This window comes from Erpetoichthys calabaricus, chromosome 10 (genome assembly GCF_900747795.2).
Source record: "Erpetoichthys calabaricus chromosome 10, fErpCal1.3, whole genome shotgun sequence".
Classification (NCBI taxonomy): Eukaryota; Metazoa; Chordata; class Cladistia; order Polypteriformes; family Polypteridae; genus Erpetoichthys; species Erpetoichthys calabaricus.
The window spans coordinates 85,129,794-85,151,055 of NC_041403.2; the positions used below are offsets into that span (position 1 = coordinate 85,129,794).

The following is a 21,262-nucleotide window of genomic DNA, read 5'->3' on the forward strand; positions in this document are numbered from 1 at the left end:
TAGTCTAGCCTTCACGGATCACTTATTATTTAAGTTGTTTTCTCAGTGCCCCTTGTAATATTTTCAAGGCTCTCAACTTCAGCCATACATCCTAGTGTTTAACTGTAGCACGGCGGCGCAGTAGTTTGTCCTGATCGCGTCACTTTCCGTGTGAGTATTAATGCCTTACCGCCCAAATCCCAAAGACGCGCTTGTTTAGTTGAATTGTGGGGTGTGAAATGGGCCCGCATGACTGTGCATGGGTGGTCTCGGTGATCACCTGGCGACCCCGAACAGGACCGTGCGGGTGCAGAGGGCCGACGCACGGTGCCGGAAGTTGGAGTTGCCGTCCACAGCGGAGTCCGCGCGCTCAGGGCTTCCTAATGTCCGGCGACGCAGCACCTGCTGCAATGTGATCTGTTTAAGAAAGCGTGGCGGCCTCGGAGTGGAGAGGGGATGTCTTTGCGGTCACTTTGAGTTTCCTGCCATTCGATTTCATAGGCAACGAGGATAAAAAGTGAAACTGGGACGGGCGGCGGCTGTAGCGGTGACGGCGCCCCTTCGAGGTTTGGCGTGGCGCTTCATGGAGCTGTCGGTGGTGACACGCTCGTCGGGAGTCGACGGGTCAGTCAGGTAAAGTCCGACTTCATCACGCGGAGAAATTAAAGCTGGCTGTAGGTGAGCTGCGCGCTCTTTTTCGGGTGTACGCTTGACGGGACTCGCTGGGTGTTTCGAAGAGAACTTTTCATCATCGCATCTTGAGGTGAGAATTCATTCGTGAGGGTTGCACTCGGCGGTACTTTGGGTTTTCATGTTGCAAACCACGAGCCTTATGGCCGTTTCCTGCTTTTGATAAAAGTCGACTTGTTCCGTTTTATTTGATATTGACAAAACACTAATGGTGTGTACGTCTATTGATATGTTTATTGGCATTTAAAATGTGCGCAAACGTTCGGTCATTTTTCAAATCCACTAAACCCAAATTTCCCGTTGAGCAATATAAGGGTATTACCGTACACGGCTTCTGTTATAAATCGGGAATCTGCTCTGACATCTTTAATTGTCTTTGATTAAAGGAACTGAAAGCGTAATTGTTCTTAATGTACCCAAGTACCTCTAGAACCATTCAGCTGCTTGGCCTTCTCCACCACAGGTTGCGGTTGGCTGCCTTTTTTTTATTCTTCATCAGTTTCGCTATCGTTGATGACGATGATCAAACCCCTCATATCTGTGGAAAGGTTCTGAATATTCTGGAACTTTTCCAAACTTTCTGTATAAACTGGAATTTTTTTTATTTTAAAAATCGTTCTTTACTCTTAAAGAACTGGTGCTGTAGAATTCTTTCTTTCTTTCTTTCGAGTTGAACACAAAGTGCTGTACAAACCATACACCAGGTAACACAAAAAGTAAGATTTTATACAACAAATGACAAACAATTTTAAAATCAGGACAAAGGGTAAGCATACAACTGTCAAACGGAGTTAAAAGCCAGGGAACAGAAGTAGTTTTAAGAAGGTAGAAGTTTTAAGATGCGATTTAAACACGGGCAGTGAGAGGGCCATCCTAACATTCAGGGTTAAACCGTTCCACAGATTCGGAGCCAGAACAGTGAAAGCCTGGTCTCCTCTCTGTCTCAGCCTTCCGAGCAGTCAACAAAAACAGATAATCAGACTAGAGAGACATTGCTGGGGTGTACTGAATAATCCGGTCGTTAAGGTAGGTGGGGGCCGTGCCTTTTATAGTTTTAAAAGTAAAGACCTTCATCTTTCTGCTGCTCCCGTTAGGGGTTGCAACAGCGGATCATCTTCTTCCATATCTTTCTGTCCTCTGCATCTTTCTCTGTTACATCCATAACCTGCATGTCCTCTCTCACCACATCCATAAACCTTCGCTTAGGCCTTCCTCTTTTACTCTTATCTGGCAGCTCAATCTTTAGATAGATAGATAGATAGATACTTTATTAATCCCAATGGGAAATTCACATTCTTCAGCAGCAGCATACTGATACAATAAATAATATTAAATTAAAGAATGATAACAATGCAGGTGAAAAACAGAAAAACAGACAATAACTATGTATAATGTTGAATGTTAACGTTTACCCTTCTGGGTGGAATTAAAGAGTCGCATAGTTTGGGGGAGAAACGATCTCCTCAATCTGTCAGTGGAGCAGGACAGTGACAGCAGTCTGTCGCTGAAGCTGCTCTTCTGTCTGGAGATGATACTATTAAGTGGATGCAGTGGATTCTCCATAATTGATAGGAGCCTGCTGAGCGCCCTTTGCTCTGCCACAGATGTTAAACTGTCCAGCTCCATGCCAACAATAGAGCTTGCCTTCCTCACCAGTTTGTCCAGACGTGAGGCGTCTTTCCTCTTAATGCTGCCTCCCCAGCACACCACTGCGTAGAAGAGGGCGCTCGCCACAACTGTCTGATAGAACATCTGCATCATCTTATTGCAGATGTTGAAGGACGCCAGCCTTCTAAGGTAGTATAACCGGCTCTGTCCTTTCTTGCACAGCGCATCAGTATTGGCAGTCCAGTCTAATTTATCATCCAGCTGCACTCCCAGATATTTATAGGTCTGCACCATCTGTACACAGTCACCTCTAATGATCACGGGGTCCATGAGGGGTCTGGGCCTCCCAAAATCCACCACCAGCTCTTTGGTTTTGCTGGTGTTCAGGTGTAGGTGGTTTGAGTCGCACCATTTAACAAAGTCATTGATTAGGTCCCTATACTCCTCCTCCAGCCCATTCCTGATGCAGCCCACGATAGCAGTGTCATCAGCGAACTTTTGCACATGGCAGGACTCCGAGTTGTATTGGAAGTCCGATGTATATAGGCTGAACAGGACCGGAGAAAGTACAGTCCCCTGTGGCGCTCCTGTGTTGCTGACCACAATGTCAGACGTGCAGTTCCCAAGACGCACATACTGAGGTCTGTCTTTAAGATAGTCCACGATCCATGCCACTAGGTATGAATCTACTCCCATCTCTGTCAGCTTGTCCCTAAGGAGCAGAGGTTGGATTGTGTTGAAGGCGCTAGAGAAGTCTAGAAACATAATTCTTACAGCACCACTACCTCTGTCCAAGTGAGAGAGGGATCAGTGTAGCATATAGATGATGGCATCCTCTGCTCCCACCTTCTCCTGATATGCAAACTGCAGAGGGTCGAGGGCGTGTTGAACCTGTGGCCTAAGGTGGTGAAGCAGCAGCCTCTCCATGGTCTTCATCACATGTGATGTCAGAGCAACAGGCCGAAAGTCATTCAGCTCACTAGGACGTGATACCTTTGGGATTGGGGTGATACAAGATGTTTTCCAAAGCCTCGGGACTCTCCCCTGTTCCAGGCTCAGGTTGAAGATGCGCTGTAGAGGGCCCCCCAGCTCCGATGCACAGACCTTCAGCAGTCGTGGCGATACTCCATCTGGACCTGCTGCTTTGCTGGCACGAAGTCTCCTCAGCTCTTTGCTCACTTGCGCTGTTGTAATTATGGGTGGGGATGTCTTTCCTATGCTGGTATCAGCAGAAGGATGTGTGGAGGGTGCAATACTCCGAGGTGAGAGTGGGTTAGGGTGGTCAAACCTGTTAAAAAAGTTGTTCATTTGGTTTGCTCTCTTCACGTCTCTCTCAATGGTGGTACCCCGCTTCGAGCTGCAGCCAGTGATGATCTTCATCCCATCCAACACTTCCTTCATGCTGTTATTCTGCAACTTCTGCTCCAGCTTTCTCCTGTACTGCTCCTTCGCCGCCCTGAGCTGGACTCGGAGTTCCTTCTGCACACGCTTGAGCTCATGCTGATCACCGTTTTTAAAAGCCCTTTTCTTCTGGTTCAAAAGGCCCTTGATGTCACTTGTAATCCATGGCTTGTTGTTAGCATAGCAGCGTACAGTTCTTACTGGAACTACAATGTCCATACAGAAGTTGATGTAGTCAGTAGTGCAGTCAACAACTTCCTCAATGTTCTCATTATGAGATCCCTGCAGGATATCCCAGTCTGTAGTTCCAAAAAGTTCTCTCAGAGTATTCTCAGCCTCCGGGGTCCACTTCCTGAATGATCGTGTGGTTACAGGTAGGACTCTCACTTTTGGTTTATAGTGAGGCTGAAGCAGAACCAGGTTATGATCTGCTTTCCCAAGCGCAGGCAGCAGGGTGGCGCTGTATGCGTCTTTAACGTTTGCATACAGTAAATCAATAGTCTTATTTCCCCGGGTGTTACAGTCCACATACTGGCAGAATGCAGGTAATGTTTTGTCCAGCGTCACATGGTTAAAGTCTCCAGCGATTAGCACAAGCGCCTCAGGGTGCTGTGTTTGTAACTTAGCAACAGCAGAATGGATGATGTCACTCGCTGACTCCTCGTCCGCCCGAGGAGGAATATACACGATGACAACAATGACATGTCCAAACTCTCTGGGCAAGCAGTAGGGACGTAAACTTACGGCCAACAGTTCGATATCCCTGCAGCAAGTGGAGATTTTGACGTTAATGTGTCCATCATTTTACATCTTGCCTGAAGAAGGGGCCTGAGTTGCCTCGAAAGCTTGCATATTGTAATCTTTTTAGTTAGCCAATAAAAGGTGTCATTTTGCTTGTCAGATTTTAGTAAGCTGGTGAAGTACATACGGTTTTGTTGCCAGGAAGTGATAAACTAGCAAATAACGGTACTTGTGTACTAAACAGATGGCAGTGAAACCCCACAGAGCCCAACACTAGAATAATAGGTAGGAGGAAAACTTAAATTTATATATAAATATGTTATGAATTCGTCAAAACAATTGAACATATGTATTACTGTAAATTTTCTATTTTTTTTTATCACAAGTACCCAAATAACTATTAGACAAAAGAAGAAAAAAACCTGTTGTACTCTACGACCAGAAAAAAAAAGCAGGCCTTTATTTTTAATTTTGTAGCATGTTGCTCTCTTTACTGGTATTTCTATATTTGGTTGCTTTTCACCATATACAGCAGTGTCTCTAAGAGGTAACCCTAGCTGATCATTAATGTTCTGTTTTCTTTCTGTCAAAATGAGTCCCTTGTTTTCCTGCAGCAAACTCTCTGGTGTAGATGTGCAACTCCTGAATGGATTTGACGTGGCCAAGTATATTTCTTTCCCATTTTCTTATAGCAACTCCGTGTAGAGGTTTATCTGGAAAGAGAAAGCTACATTAGGACCCAGGCATGAATGCTGTTGAAGGCTTGCCATATTTTACAAGACTTGCAGGCCTGTTTGACTAAGTCGCCTTTCTGTTCATTTTAGATTCTTCAAGACCTTTGCCCTGAACCAACCCTAAAAAAATCAATAAGATCCACCATTGTTGAGTACTTCTCTCCATATCTTTGTTTACTGCCGATGTCTAGCATTATTATTTTTGGAAGCCTGATGGTGTCACTCCTGACAAATGTGCATTTGGTTTTGTGTCTGAACCCACAGTATGCCGCTGTCTCTCTTGCTCTTGGTGGTTGTTATCATTGGTTCTGACCAAATGTCTTATTGTTCCCTCTTCTTGTGACTTGCTCAGTTTATATCTTATGCTTTTAAGGTAGTCTCTTGCCTGCCTTAATCCAAATGCATGCTAGGATTGTAAATATTTGATGTATTCATGTAATTGGATATCATGCTGAAAATAAGTAAGTTATAATCTATCAATTTAAATTGTAGTACTTTGTCTTTTTAATTTAGTTTTTAGTTGGTGTTCTTTAAGTGTTTTGCATACTAAGGACCTCATTTCAACCCTCAGATCGCATCTCGTCTGTTTGCCTGCCTGCTTGTCTGTCTGTTCTCCAGTCAAGCAAAAATGGCTGAACTGATCTTCACAAAATTTTAGTTAGTTGTAGTTTTCCCAAATTAATAGGCTATACAGTGTTTTAGAAAATTGAATTGGGGAGGGCACCCCCAAAAACTGTATTCTTCTAAAGCAGCTGTCTTATCTTAATGGAGTTTTGAATGCATGACAAAGCTGAATCAACTTCAAGTCCAGTAATTTCATTCAAGCTTTTGAGGCATCTTGCCTGAAGAAGGGCCCCGAGTTGCCTTGAAATCTTGCATATTGTAATCTTTTTAGTTCACTAATAAAAGGTGTCATTTTGTTTGACTTCTCATTACATTGATAATGGCTAACACGGTACGGTAACACCCTAGTATTTCAGTAATTTCATTCGGAACGATAGTTGTTGGTGTGGTGAAAGGGAGCAAAAAATGCATCACTGTCAAATATCTAAGCTAAGGAAATTGTCCATGCACTTAAAATCTGAACTTTAAAGCCATTCAAACATTTCAATTAAAGTCGGTGTTGTGGTTCATGGAGTTTTAAGAATCGTGGACTTGTAATGGGAGGGTCAAAACCCCAAAAAACATGCATTACTCCAAAACGGCCATATAATGAATGCAATTAACTGAGCTCGCCATAAAGAGTCGAAGGGATTTCAAAAATTTCATCATGAATACGAGTTCAGTAGAAGGAAAAACACAAAAATCGGTAGATTTGTCCAACATACGTGCCTTATCAGTGATTCATTTATTCAACAATCCATCCAGTTTACTATCATGGGAGAAAATGTCCATTTGTGAAACCCCAGTAAACTAGGATATACAAAAAAGTAGTACAGTAATCCCTCCTCCATCGCGGGGGTTTGCGTTCCAGAGCCACCCGCGAAATAAGAAAATCCGCGAAGTAGAAACCATATGTTTATATGGTTATTTTTATATTGTCATGCTTGGGTCACAGATTTGCGCAGAAACACAGGAGGTTGTAGAGAGACATGAACTTTATTCAAACACTGCAAACAAACATTTGTCTCTTTTTCAAAAGTTTAAACTGTGCTCCATGACAAGACAGAGATGACAGTTCAGTCTCACAATTAAAAGAATGCAAACATATCTTCCTCTTCAAAGGAGTGCTCGTCAGGAGCAGTGACTGTCACAGAGAGAGAGAAAAGCAAACAGATCAATAGTGCTGTTTTTCTTTTAAGTATGTGAAGCACCGAGGCACAAAGCTGTTGAAGGCGGCAGCTCACACCCCCTCCGTCAGGAGCAGACAAAGTGAGACAGAGTTTGTTTTTCAATCAAAAATCAATACGTGCCCTTCGAGCTTTTAAGTATGCGAAGCTCCGTGCAGCATGTCGTTTCAGGAAGCAGCTGCACAGAAGGTAGCCAACGTGAAGATAATCTTTCAGCATTTTTAGACGAGCGTCCGTACCGTCTAGGTGTGCGAACAGCCCCACTGCTCAATCCCCATACGTCGGGATCAGAGAAAGTCAGCGCAAGAGACAGAGAAATGTAAGCTGGGTAGCTTCTCAGCCATCTGTCAATAGCATCCCTTGTATGAAATCAACTGGGCAAACCAACTGAGGAAGCATGTACCAGAAATTAAAAGACCCATTGTCCGCAGAAACCCGCGAAGCAGCGAAAAATCTGCGGTATATATTTAAATATGCTTACATATAAAATCCGCGATGGAGTGAAGCCGCGAAAGGCGAAGCGCGATATAGCGAGGGATTACTGTACTTGTGGTTCCAACCCAGAAAGCAGTTAGAACATTAATGGAATCCAATCATACACTAAGGAGCAAATTTTTGATTAGTGAGAGCAGAGAAGTTACCAGGGAGGTAGTGTAGATGGGACCCTTACTGTTCAGGCAGCAGTGAACAAAGGTTCAACATTTTCAAAAACCCATTTTTGCTTTCTTCACTTATCTTCTTACACAAATATACCTGGCAATTTTGCAAACTATGGCTATTCAATGTAAAGTTGATTGTGTTTTTGTTCTGTGCGCAAATCCTCTCCACTGAACTTATCCTTGTCAAATATTGCACAGATTCCCAATTTCTTCAGGGGAAGACCATAGGCTGTGTTTCATTCCAAAGGTTTTCCCCTTGGGAATCTCAATTTATTTAGCACATCTCTACTTTAAACTGGGCAACACAGGGTACCCCTATTTGTACGTTAATACACATGATGCTAGCCTAGTAAAACAGGCACTAGATAGTCACCCCACCATGTACTTGCTGAAACAGAACTGATATCTACAACATGGAGCAAATCCAACTGTAACTTGCTTCACTGTGTACGTCTTGTAGGTATGCAGTTGATCAGATGAATTCTCACGAGGGAATGAAATCATTTAGTGAGGAAAAACAATACTGATGTACCTTTTCGTGTACCATATATGTTTACTCTTGTTGCATATACTGTACTATGGATATCTCTCTGGCTGTATGATGACAGCCAAAGGTGCTTAAATGGCTAATAATTAAACTGCAAAAATAACATCTTATTACCTGCAATATTTTGTCAGTCCTGAAAGCTTATATTAAATATTTTCATTTCATACAGTGTGCTGGAAGTTCTGCAGCTTTCATAAAATATTTGCGTTGTGACCAGGTTTACATCTGGGATTTTCTTCACAATGTTGTACCCGTCTGTCTAAATTTAGCCCCCTACTGAAGAATTGTGTTCTGATTTGGGACTTTGCTGTTAGGATTAATGGTGAAGAGCGTTTGGAAGGTGCGTTTTGCAGTGATGATGGATTCATTGTTTCAAAGAACACTTCAACAGCGAAAGCACAGTGCGCACTTGACCAAGGCATGTTGCTGACTAAAAACTACAAGGGATTGCCTATCAAAGGACCCCCACCCCAAACCACTCAGCTGCCTCTACCTCGCGCGATGACCTTCAGAAATGTGGTGGTACTTTGTGGCTCACCCTGTACATCGTACTGCTCCTATGCTATCTGGCACTGTAGATTTGCTAAATGACAAGGGGCTATATGTTTTTCTTTCGTACTCAAGAAAATGGGATACTTAGTCATACTATAATTCCTGGTGTAAGGGTGTGTTTTATTTTGAATATATTTATCAGGACCTGTATATTATTGTGAGGTAAGGATAAAATCCTGAAAGGCAGAAGAGTCAGTGGATTATGTAATACAGAAATTGTCTGTCCTAATTTAAGTTCAGAGGATATAATCTTTAGAAGCATTAGAGAATTAACTAGAACTTTGCAATTATTACATTCATTATATTTTTTTCATTCTGCTAAATCTGGCAAATACATAGTAATTCAGTGCAGAAAAAAAATCATGTTTAATTGACCACCATTGGTTGTTTGTTTACATGTGTGCAACGAGCACTCCTTGGCATAGAAAGATTACTTCTCCTACAGTTTTACATTTGACTATTGGACAGTGCAGACTTTTCTAACTTTAACATTACCTAACTGATAATGTCTATCCCTTTCTCACCAATGACCAGTGAAACATGCAAATTAACACACTTTTCGTGTCTCAAAAAAAAATCTCACTAAAAGTTTGGCATCTAATCATTGTGATACCCTCTGACATCATTACTGACAAAGTGCTGCCATCTAGATTTAAATGTTAAGTATAGTGAGAGCTTTGCAACCTCCTGAGGCCTTATGTATAATGTCTTTCATAGAATGCACACTAAAACATGGCGTACTGACAAAACTAAAAATTTGCATACACACAAAAAATTCAGATGCATTTTAACCTGTGCAATAAGCAAAGATCTGCACACTTTCCCTTTATAATTACGCGCCTACAGACCCACCACGTTTCCTCTCATAATTTAGCCCATTTGAATAAACAAATCAATATAAATAGCCCATTCTGTTCAGTGTTTTGTTAAGACAGTGGAAAAAGCATGTGGGGTGGGGTGGGGAAGAAGTTGAGGGAAGGAAAAACTTACTATTTGGTGGCTTAAGCAGTGTTATAAGCAACAGAAAGAAATTGATGGAACAGCACAGTGTGATGAGGGCACTCCAAAGTTTGTGTTCAGAAAGTTGCACAGTGCCCGAAATAAATAAAAAAAAAAAAAATCTATAGTGTTCAGATACCAAACTTGTCAGGAAAGGGTGAGTTGCAGTGTCATATGGAAGTGTATTAGGGCCACAGAGAGGAAAAAAAATCTTGAAATTTCAACATTAATCTCATTTATTTTGTCATGAACTTCATTTTAAAATCAATCTTTAATTTACTAGAGTTTGTCAAATCCCATTGTCACTAAAGTAGCACATTAAATGCTTCATATTTTAGGTTTTCCCCAACCTAGTTATTAATTGCTACGTGTTTCTTAAACTGGCTTTCTGTTACACTGATAGGAACACACAGGCAGTGATTGCCACACATAATACATTACATTCATGATATTGCAGCTCTTTGAACATTTTAGAATACTAAGATGTATACTTTATCATTTTCATGATGAAATGCATTAAAGCTTGTATTAAACATGTGGGTTTACAGTTGCGCAACAATAGTGCTGCTACTTCACATTAAGGGGCTTGCGTTCCGAGTTTACAATACAATTTATTTTTATATAGTTCAGAATGGGCTTTAACAGGCCCTGTCTTTTGACAGCCCCCCAGCCTTGACTCTCTGAAACGACAAGGAAACCCCCCCCCAAAAAAAACCCTTGTAGCAAAAAAAAAAAAAATGGAAGAAACCTTGGGAAAGGCGGTTCAAAAAAAGAGCCCTTTCCAGGTAGGTTGGGCATGCAGTGGGTAACCAAAAAAGGGGGTAAATACAATATATAGAACAGAACACAAGTAATGCTTAATACAGTATGAAGAAATATTACAAGTACAGAGCAGAATTAACAACAACAACATTTATTTATATAGCACATTTTCATACAAAAAGTAGCTCAAAGTGCTTACAGTTCAACAGTAGATGATATTATATAATACGATTTGGATTTGTTCAGAGTCCTGGAGACCTTGGCCATCAAGCTGCCTCCACCTATTGGCCATTCTACAGCTGAGTCAGTGCTGGGCCAGCCAATCCAATGAAAGAAATCCTCTACCCGATGATTCCTGCGATCCTCCATCAGAGATGATTTTACTTTAGGCAGGCAAAACAACTTGGCAGGTGGGCAGTGGCACCAAGTGCTACATTTGAGTACCAAAAAGAGAAACCGAATAGGTGAGGGTTAGTAACAAATAACTATCATATTACTTATTTTTTATACAGCTAATGACTAATAACAGAGATGTAGTCCGTACAGTTAATCAGCAGCTCTAGTCAGGATATGCTAAACTGAAGTAGTGAGTCTTCAGCCGGGATTTGAAAGCTGAGACTGAAGGAGCATCTCTTGTAGTAGCAGGCAGACCACTCCACAGTTTAAGGGCCCTGTAATTAAAAGCACAACCTCCCACTGTTATTTTATTAATCCTTGGAATCATAAGCAGACCAGCATCTTGAGATCTTAATGTGCTCGCTGGTTTGTAAGTCATGATAAGTTCAGATAAGTAAGCCGGACCTTGGCCATTTAAGGCTTTATATGTTAAAAGGAGGATTTTGAAATCTGCCCTAAACTTAACCGGGAGCCATTGTAAAGATTTAAGAACTGGAGTTATGTGTTCATATTTTCTTGTTCTTGTAATAATTCTTGGATTAACTGGAAGCTGTATAAAGAACAGTTTGAACATCCAGTGAACACTGCATTGCAATAGTCAATCTTACTAGAAATAAATGCATTAATTAATTTCTCAGAATTCTTTTTATGTAGAAAATGGCTTAATTTCCCAACATTTTTAAGATGGAAGAAACATGTTTTGGACAATTTTGTAATGTGCACTTTAAATGACATGCTAGAATCAAAGATAACTCCTAGGTTGCGGACTGATTCAGTAAAATGAATGGCAATTCCATCTGAGTTAAATGATGACAAAATATTGTTGCGTTCTGCGTCATTCCCACCATAATTAACATCTGTTTTATCAATGTTTAAAGACATGTAGTTCTCATCCATCCACTGCTTTAATTCAGTCACACAACTAATTAAAGACACCATTGGAGAAACTTCATTTGGTCTAAAAGAAAGGTGTAACTGGATGTCATCTGCGTATGAGTGAAAATTAACATTTTCTAGTGATAGATTCCAGTGGAAGCATGTAAAGTGAAAACAGTAAAGGTCCCAGTACTGAGCCTTGTGGGACACCATATCTCACTTCTGTGTATCATGATGGAGTACTGTCAGAACTAGGGCTGCAACGATTAGTCGTCGTAATCGACGGCATCGACTACAAAAAATTGTCAACGTGGATTTTTTATTGTCGACGCGTCATAAACAGAACCTTCAATAGAGGCTCCAGTCACAAAGAACCACATTGGTTTTTGTAACTGCAATGCACTACATGAACGTCTGGGGGCAGTATCATTTGTTATTGTTTGTCAAGACTGCACACAATATACCAACGCAAGCATCCTGGAGCTGTGATGCCACCACCGTCTCTCGAGAGGTAAATTTTAGCAAGTAAAGTTAGTGTCACATGTTAATGTTGATGTTTGTACTATAATGTGTATAATCAAGGTTTCGACAATGATAGTTAACCCTTAAACCAACACATACTTGGGGTTTAATGCACCCCTGACGCCAAATACTTTTTAGCTGCACTTTTTAACCCCTTAACCGCCCTCTGCCGGATATATCCGGCACCGTTGTTTTATTGCTAACGCCATACTGCCGGAATTATCCGGCACATTTGCCTGTGGTTATGTGAATGCCTGGCACGTAGTACAACTGACAGTTTGGCGTGGGTATTATTACTACGTTGTATTTCGACAACTCTGCGCTTGTATTGGCCGATCACGTGATGTGATTCGAAAGTGAAAGCTGTGAATATGGCGAAACGTAAACTGACTTCAAGTGAGGCTTTGCAGGTGATTTTGGACAGTTCTGATCATGATTGTAGCAGTTCTGAAGAAGATTTTAGCGACAATGATGAGTAGCAACGTGCGCTGCATGATACTGTGAATGAAGACGCATCGGATGACGGCGATGAGTGGGTGTATCCCCAGCATCTCAACTGGACTGCTGCCCGTGGTGAACTACCTTTTCTGCATCCGTGTGGCTTTATTGTTGATGTAAACAATTACACTGCTGAGCAGTTTTATGAGCTGTTTGTGTCACCTGATTTGATCAGACATTTTGTTCATCAGACAAATCTGTATGCAGCACAGTTTATTGAGAAAAATCCCAATTTACCTCCACATTCCCGTGTTCGTGCTTGGTTTGTAACTGATGAAAGCGAAATGAAAAAATTCATTGGGATTTTGATGTTGATGGGAATAATCAGAAAACCAGATATTGAGATGTACTGGTCTACAGATCCTATGTATGCAACACCTATTTTTGCAGCTGTCATGACACGTAACCGATTCTCTTTGCTGCTGAAATTCTTTCATTTGAATGACAACAGAAATGAGCCAGATAAGAAAGATCCAAACCGCGACCGCTTGTTCAAGCTACGTCCTTTGATTGATCATTTATTTGAAGCATTTCAGTTGCCCTACATGCCAGGACCGTCAGTTGCAGTTGATGAAAGTTTATTGTTGTGGAAGGGCCGCTTACAGTTTCGACAGTATCTACCATTGAAAAGGGCACGGTTTGGTATCAAGATGTTTTGCTTAGCTGAGAATTCAGGTTACATTTATAGATTTCGTGTATACACTGGCAAAGAGGATCCTATGAGTAGTATTTCAGCAGTGTTGCCAGATGAATGTAAGGACTTTGGACTTTCAGAAAAACGCTGTCGTGTCTGTTCAAAGAAGGGTCAGCGTAGAGACGTCAAGACCTTCTGCTCAAAGTGTCCCAGCAATCCAGGACTTTGTGCAGTTCCCTGCTTTGGCATGTGGCACAGCAAACTCAAATACTGGGAATGAAACTATGATTGACTGAACTACTTTTGACTTTTGAATTACTTTTGACTGTTCCGTTTTGTAGTAGACAATAAATCCAGAAGCCTGAGAAAAGGTACATTTTGTGTTTTATTATGTGTTTGCCCATTTCTAGAACTTGCACAACATTTAGTGGTCAATACTGCTTGAATAAATGTAAAAAATGTAAAAAAAATGTAAAAAAGTAAAAAAACGAAAATTGTTCAGATTTCGCCTGGCGTGGGGAATATTTAGGGAGTTGGCGGTTAAAGGGTTAAGTAAACGTCACAATTCACAAAGAAAATGTGAAATTTTATTGGAACAGTTTTTTTTTTTCATGCAAAGAGCATCACAATTACTGCAACATTGATCATTTTACACACTGCAAATGAACTGTAAAAACTATATACTGTATATATTAAAAAAAAAAAAGAAAAACTAAATAAAAACTACTGCAACAATCTATTATTATATGTTCAAGGTGCAACTAACGCCATTGAAAATTCAGTAAATCACAAAGCCAACTGTGCTTGAACTGTCTGCATGCGAACACACAGAGGTAAACGCTGATGATTGCAGGCTCGACTAGTGCAGCAGCTGAATCCCAGAGACCATGGTGCTGCAGTTCTGCCGGGGTCGGCAGTGGTCATGAGCTGGCTGCTCAATGAATATACAGCACTGACTGATCAGCTCCAGTGTGCTGGCAAATTGCTCTGTGAAGCAAATATAGTGGGTTGCGGGGTTCAATGAATGTACGTCACCGGCATGCTGGCAAATTGCACTGAGAAACAACTGTAGCCGGTTACGGAGTTCAATTAATGTATGTCGCCGCATATACTCGGCTTCAGCGTGCTTCCAAATTGCACTGGAAACTGACTCTAGCTGATTGCGGCATTCAACAAATGTACTTTTCCAAATATACTCTGCTCCGGCGTGCTTTCAGTACTTAGCTTGTTATATACAGTATTTTAGTTCGTTATTTTTTTATTTTGGCATAATATAGTACAGGGTGTGATAAACTACAACACTTTTCCTTCAGAGTGTGATGATTAAAACATCTTTCTCTGTATGAAAAATCATTCTTGTGTATTCCTGCTACCTCTACTCCCTCTTAGCGTCTCTTCTCAGCAGCTGGGAACATTGTCTCAAAGAAGAGTGCCAGCCTCACACCAGAGCATGTCGAAATGCTCACGTTCCTGCACTGCAATCAGGAGTATATGAACTGAATATTTTATAAACTGTACATTATTGTTTTATTTTATTTGAATTGAAGCTTTATTTAAACTTTTGGACTTTAAGACACACCAGTGGCCATTTTTGATTAAGTTAAATTCACTTTTTTGTTTAAAGACTGTGCACTTTAGTTTTATATTAGTGTGACCATCACAATAAAAAAGAAATACATTAAACAATACAAACATCTGATTACAGGTAAAATTCCATTACAACGAATATCTTTACAACAAAATTTTTATTACAACGGAGTATTTTTATGGTCCCGACAGCTTCCCCATATGACACGAGTCTATAGAAATCTCGTTACTACAAAGTACATTCAGCAAATACTTTCATTACAATGAAGTGCACAAAAGACCTTGAAATGCCTGAATGAATCATCCACAGAACAGTTAGTTCTGTGGCTGCAGCTCAGTTGTGCACAACAATCCCCAAACAGAAACACTTTAATTTTTTTTCTTTCTTCGAACTTTCCTCGTACTGTGTTTTTTTTTTTTTTTTTTTTTTTTTTTTTTTTGTTTCCTGCGGTTTTCAGTGATACCTTTTGCTTATTGCTCGTCAACATTTGAAAAACAACCATTGGAATTTAACTCATTGTCACCCTCCTATAGAAACGGCAGACACAAAAAAACGAGAACAGTTCATATTAGAAAAAAAAAAAAAATTTTGCAGCTCTCGATTGCAGCAAAAAAGAAAAAAGACGTTGCCAGTGAATTCAGAATTTCGCCATGGACACTGTCAACTTTCTTGAAAGACCGAGCAAAAAAAGAATAAAAATCTTGGGTTGCAAACGTATGTGTACTGCTGCATTTGAAGATGTCGAAAAAGCCGTTTTTATGTGGTTCAGTGATGCTCGTTCAAGAAACATTCCCATTAATGCGGCACTCATTCAGGAAAATGTGAGGTTTGTAAACTCTCTTGGGACCTCCCACAACTAGACAGCAAGCCGAAGAGCGTCCTGAAGTGCAATCTCCACGTCTGTACGGGGCAACAGCAGGCTCAAAGATATGCTGCGTCTCTCCGCCAAAGTAAACAGAAAAGATCTTGATTGGTGATGCAAGGTTAGGAGCATGTACATTGTAAATGCAGATAACAGGTTTACTTGATCACTGACCTGCACGACTCTGCCTGACTGCTGTGTCTGTGTATAGCAGAGTGGCAAATCACGCTACAATAAACAACTGTGCTGTTGCTGTTTCAAGCTGAATAAAGCTGGTTTTGCTAAAGTACTGTGACTCAGCATTGTGTTTTGGTGTGCAAGACAGGGACTTATTATAGCGTGACCCTGATCTTTTATGATTTGCTTCTGTGGCGCTTCACTGCAGCACTGTGAGCCTCCTATTGCCCTGCCCCAGCAATGGACAAACAATCTTACACAGACGCTGCAATCGCGCTTCAGGACGCACTTCAGTGTGTTGTTCCTGTTGGGTGGGGAGTGGGGGGTCTTAAAAGAGTTCAGAAACCTCGCAATATGAAGAAAAAAAAAAGGATGATTCAGCTTTTGATTGATAACTGTGCTGCCCACAACATGCTTCCTCATTTAGATAATCACGTTGAATTCCTCCCACCCAATTGCACGTTATTGCTTCAGCCATTGGATTTGGGCATCATTCGCACCCTGAAAGTGTGTCATCACAAGGAAATGCTGAGGGAAAAATTCTCATCAGCATAACTTGTAGACAGGAGGAGATTAAAATTAACGCGAAAGAAGCTATTGAAATCATTGCAAATGTCTGGATACAAGTTAAAAAAAGCACTATAGTAACAAATACAGAATCTCATTACAACAAAATTTTCATTACAACGAAATATTTTTGAGGTCCGTGGGAGTTTGTTTTAATGGAATTTTACCTGTATTTTCAAATTCATATGTTTCACTGGTTGTTATTTTAATTTGATTATAATTAATTATAATCGTGTTAATACAGAGACATCAGGGTGATTTTCACAGGTGGACAGACGTGAGCAGATGAGGTGAGACATGCACTGGAGCCCAGAACAGGATGTACAACCACAGGTCGCAGGCATCAAAACAGTCAGTCATGAAATTATCGTGACTAATCGGGGGTTGGGAATTGAACGATTAGTTGACTACCAAAATCATTAGTTGCCGCCCTAGTCAGCACATTTCTGTATGTATTGGAATCGATTTAATAAATAAGAATGAAACTGGGCAAGGACGGTTTCTGTAACCCCAACATCATTTTCCAGCCTGTGCAGTAAAATAGAATGTTCAATTGTGTCAAATGCTGTGCTTAAGTCTAACAACATAATTACAGTGATGGTTCCTTCATCAGAGGATATCAGAATGTCGTTTACAACACGCATTAGTGCTGTTTCACTTTCTGTACTATGACCAGTGCAGAAACCAGGCTGGTTGGCGACCAGTTGTGAAGATTCTTCTAACAATGCTAAAGCAGTCATGGTAGTTGGAATAGTTTTGCGATTGCACAATTGTATTGTTACAGATTGATTACAATCAAGAGCCTAAATTTGTAAATGATATGCATTTCAGTGTATTTGATAAAGCCCATGTCATGGATGCAAATATGAAACAGATAGGGAGACCGCATAGAAACAATGGCACTGCTTTGATGCTGCAGAAACGTGCATACACATGGTGTGAGGCTGCCATAAATATTTGCGTAACTTTACGCCATGTTTAGTTTTTATACATCTCAATGTGAGCATGAAAAACGCTGCATGCAACATTTTAGTGTATATGTACCGTTTATACATGAGGCCCATGGTTTTTAGAACACTGCTTAAATCAAAACAGCAATATCTTAAATTTAGAAGTGAGAAGGATAAGTCACAAAAATTTGAAAGAATATGCAGACTAAACCCACTGCATGTCTTGTAGCACCATTTAAAAACTATGGCCAGGTAGTTTGCATAATACTTGTTCTTACCATGCCAGGATTGCGTGCTTTTTTTTGTAATATATTGCTTATGAAGACAAAGCTGAGTTGTTATAAATTATGTTTTAATAAGTTAAATAACTACCCCCCCCCCCCCCCCCGCAGTACATCTGCGGGACTTTAAGAAATATATGTTGCTTATCTTTATAGCCTCAAAAAAAAAATTATCTAACTCCCATGTCCTCTTCATACATCCAGGCTTTCGCCTTGTCAGCTGTTGCCCCTTTCATTCTTTTCCTGATCGTTCCCTTAACCAAAATCCATAGACCCATTTGCAAGCATTGCACAAATAGTTTCTTCACTTTGCATTGCCAGCCTGTCTAATTGCAACTCTCAGTTCACATTTTATTACTGTATATGAAAACACTGTATGTGTGTATTTTTTTTTTTTTCAAATTATATCAATTATATTTTGCTTATTAGCTTTTCATAAGGAAAACATTCTCAAATATACTAAATCTAATTCAGTACCACTAGGCATACCCTGGGCTCATTGGATACATTACTACTTTGTTATTTAGAAATAAAGATTAAACACAGACATAAAAATAAAGTAACTGAAATAAATGTTAGCAGAAAGCTAAATAAGAATAGGTAATGACTTTTGCAATTGGTTTGGATAAATATAAATCTAATCACTGCTATTTTACTATAGGGCTAAGGCCAGAATGATCTATCTGCAGAATATGACATAACCAATTGAGATAGTAAAACACAGCGGTGTGTTTTAAGAAAATCTAAAGAAGAAAAACTTGAAAATAAGTTTGAAGGAGGTGATTTATTAATGCGGAAAATAAAATTGTCAACATTATATCAAAGCAACAATAAATTGTTACTGAAGAATTAAAACATTTCATTTGTACTTCAGTATTTAATGATAGTAATTCATAGTGTTCCTTAAATTCTTTCTAATTCGATGATTTACAGAGAGGTTGTAAGCAGTGACATAGCCTTTAATGCTAACAGTATACTTCATGCACAACTATTTTATCGTTGAATCCAGTAACCATAACAAGTTACTGAACTCTTAATTCCATCCTTTATATTCTAAAACCCTTAAGCTTTGAGTTATTCCTATGTTGGAAGGTAAAGAAGACATTTTTTTTTGTCTATACAGGTATTTATCGACTTATGCCCTATGCGTCTTACAACTTACAACTGTTTCCGCATCTCATGGGCAAATGACAGTTTTTGCCATGCCAGCTCTGTATGTCGTGACTCATTTATCTCAATCTCCATTTATTACCTTCAGTGGTTTCAATTACATTCAGTTACTTTTATCTTACAATTGCAGAAAAAAAGGCATTTGATTTCAACACACAAATGAAGGTGATCAAGCAGTATGAGTGAGTGAAAAAGCGAATGCAATCATATGTGACTTTAAGTTGTCCCATAGTAACTGGTGTTCCCCGCACATGCTATACTGCCACACTCCTGCTTTGAATCTGGTTAACCTATGAAGCTTCTGTGCTGCAACTCATGATGTGCTGCTTTGAACCAACTGCCACGAAGGGGTAATGCAACCACATTGAACTCCTTTATCTGTTCATGTTTATTATTAACAGGCTGAAATGTTAAAACAGAAAACATATGAGTGCTCAAACTGTGCTGGTACAATTCCTCCTCTCACAGTTAACACAACAAATATTGGTAGAGGCAAACACTGATGTAATATAACACAGAGAGAATTTGTGAAGCTGTTAAAAGTTTGGCACCCATGTGAGCAACAGTAATAATGAAACAAGATAAAAATAAAATAATTTACTCAAAAAAAAAAAAGAATCTATGCAATGTTCCTTGAATGATGAGAAAGGATATAAAACAAGGAATATGACTTAAGAGACTTACCATACAGCAGGCATGTCAAACTTACTACCATTGGTGGGCTGCTTCGATTGCCATACGTGCATCAGCGGGCCGCACTATAACAAATACTATTATACATAGTTACTGTAGCTTTCTTTCCAATACTGAAAAGTTGAAAGAAAAGCAATTTATTTCCATACAATCTCCGTACAACAGCATACAATTAGAGTCTTAGTCTCTTAGCTAGGTCCTTATATTACTATATTATATTCATCTATATATATAAAAATGGAATGGGTGGGTCGTCGGGTGGGCCTTTTTTTCATTCCGTTGAAAGACACGCCCTACTCACTGGACAGTTAAAAACACCAATCAAACTAACGATGACATCAAGTATTACCCAATCAAAAGTAGGAAAGGAGGCATCTTCATAAAATGCGTGTGGGATGATTTGCATGAGACGCTGCTTTAAAAAAAAAAATGATAAAAAAAATACGGGATAAATCCCGTCCAGTATTGATTCAAAACGGGACGCGCAATTTCATTCTCAAACGCGGCACGATTCCGTATTTTAAAGGACGGGTGGCAACCCTACAGTGCCAGGTAACCACCCATACAATCACATTGTGATTCAGTCTAGGAATGCAATGAATGTAATTACCCCGATCTACATACAAGGCGAAAGTGTTGCAACATTCAAAGATGATGGTTTGGGATAAGTACACCATACAACATAAAAGAGCTTATGAAGCCTTGAACCGAAAAAAGCAACATCTCAGAGATCGTAAAAAAAAAAATAGGAGCTAATGTCGTTTTACTCGCTGTAGATTTTAGTCAAACATTACCAGTTATTTCACGAGGGAGACCAGCACATCAACTCAACGCGTGTTTAAAATCCATGCTTCTCCCACGCTCGGTTATATGTCGCGTGTTCTCGGGTAGGTGCACCAAAAAATGTATACATTTAAGCATGTAATGGGCAAACAAAAAATGAGGTATACCCGAAGGCACAGCAGTAGTACTTAATGTAACTTTACTTCTTAAATGTTAATGTTTTACTGTTTAATAATTTATACGCTTCTTATATGTTGTTCAAATTCTTTTATCAAAATACCACTGACAGCGCAATGCACGATAACATCGAGTGAATACACCATATACATCCGCCCACGGCTGCCCTGCTGTGCGCAGATAGGACTTGATTGTACAATAAAATAAAATAAAGATAAAAAGACTAAAACAATCATCACCCATAAAGCGGATAGTAGACGTGACGTACTATATGTGTACCACATTTCAAGTGTATAGGTGCAACGGTTTGCGAGCTACAGGTCATTTAAAATCCTGGACAGACACACAAATTGCCACGGTAGCAAATTACAGAAGAAGATTTTACTGTTTAATAATTTATATTTATATGAAATGTGCTTCTTATATATTACTTCATATTCTCATATGATAATGATGTTAATGTTTATATTGATTTCTGTGTTATTAAAACTGCATGTATGTGTATATATATATATATATATATATATATATATATATATATATATATATATATATATATATATATATATATATATATATATATATATATACTAGCAAAATACCCGCGCTTCGCAGCGGAGAAGTAG

The 21,262-nt window shown here is 39.7% G+C and overlaps 1 protein-coding gene across 1 annotated transcript in view; it reads left to right on the top strand.

Moving 5' to 3' along the window:
• The first annotated feature begins 214 nt into the window (after positions 1-214).
• Positions 215-21,262, top strand: part of LOC114659205 (mucolipin-2-like) — a 116,411-nt gene continuing 95,363 nt past the window's right edge. Inside the window, exon 1 of the mRNA XM_028811534.2 lies at positions 215-612. Within this exon, the coding sequence (XP_028667367.1) occupies positions 563-612 (50 nt within the window). The 5' untranslated portion in view covers positions 215-562. The remainder of the gene's footprint in view (positions 613-21,262) is intronic.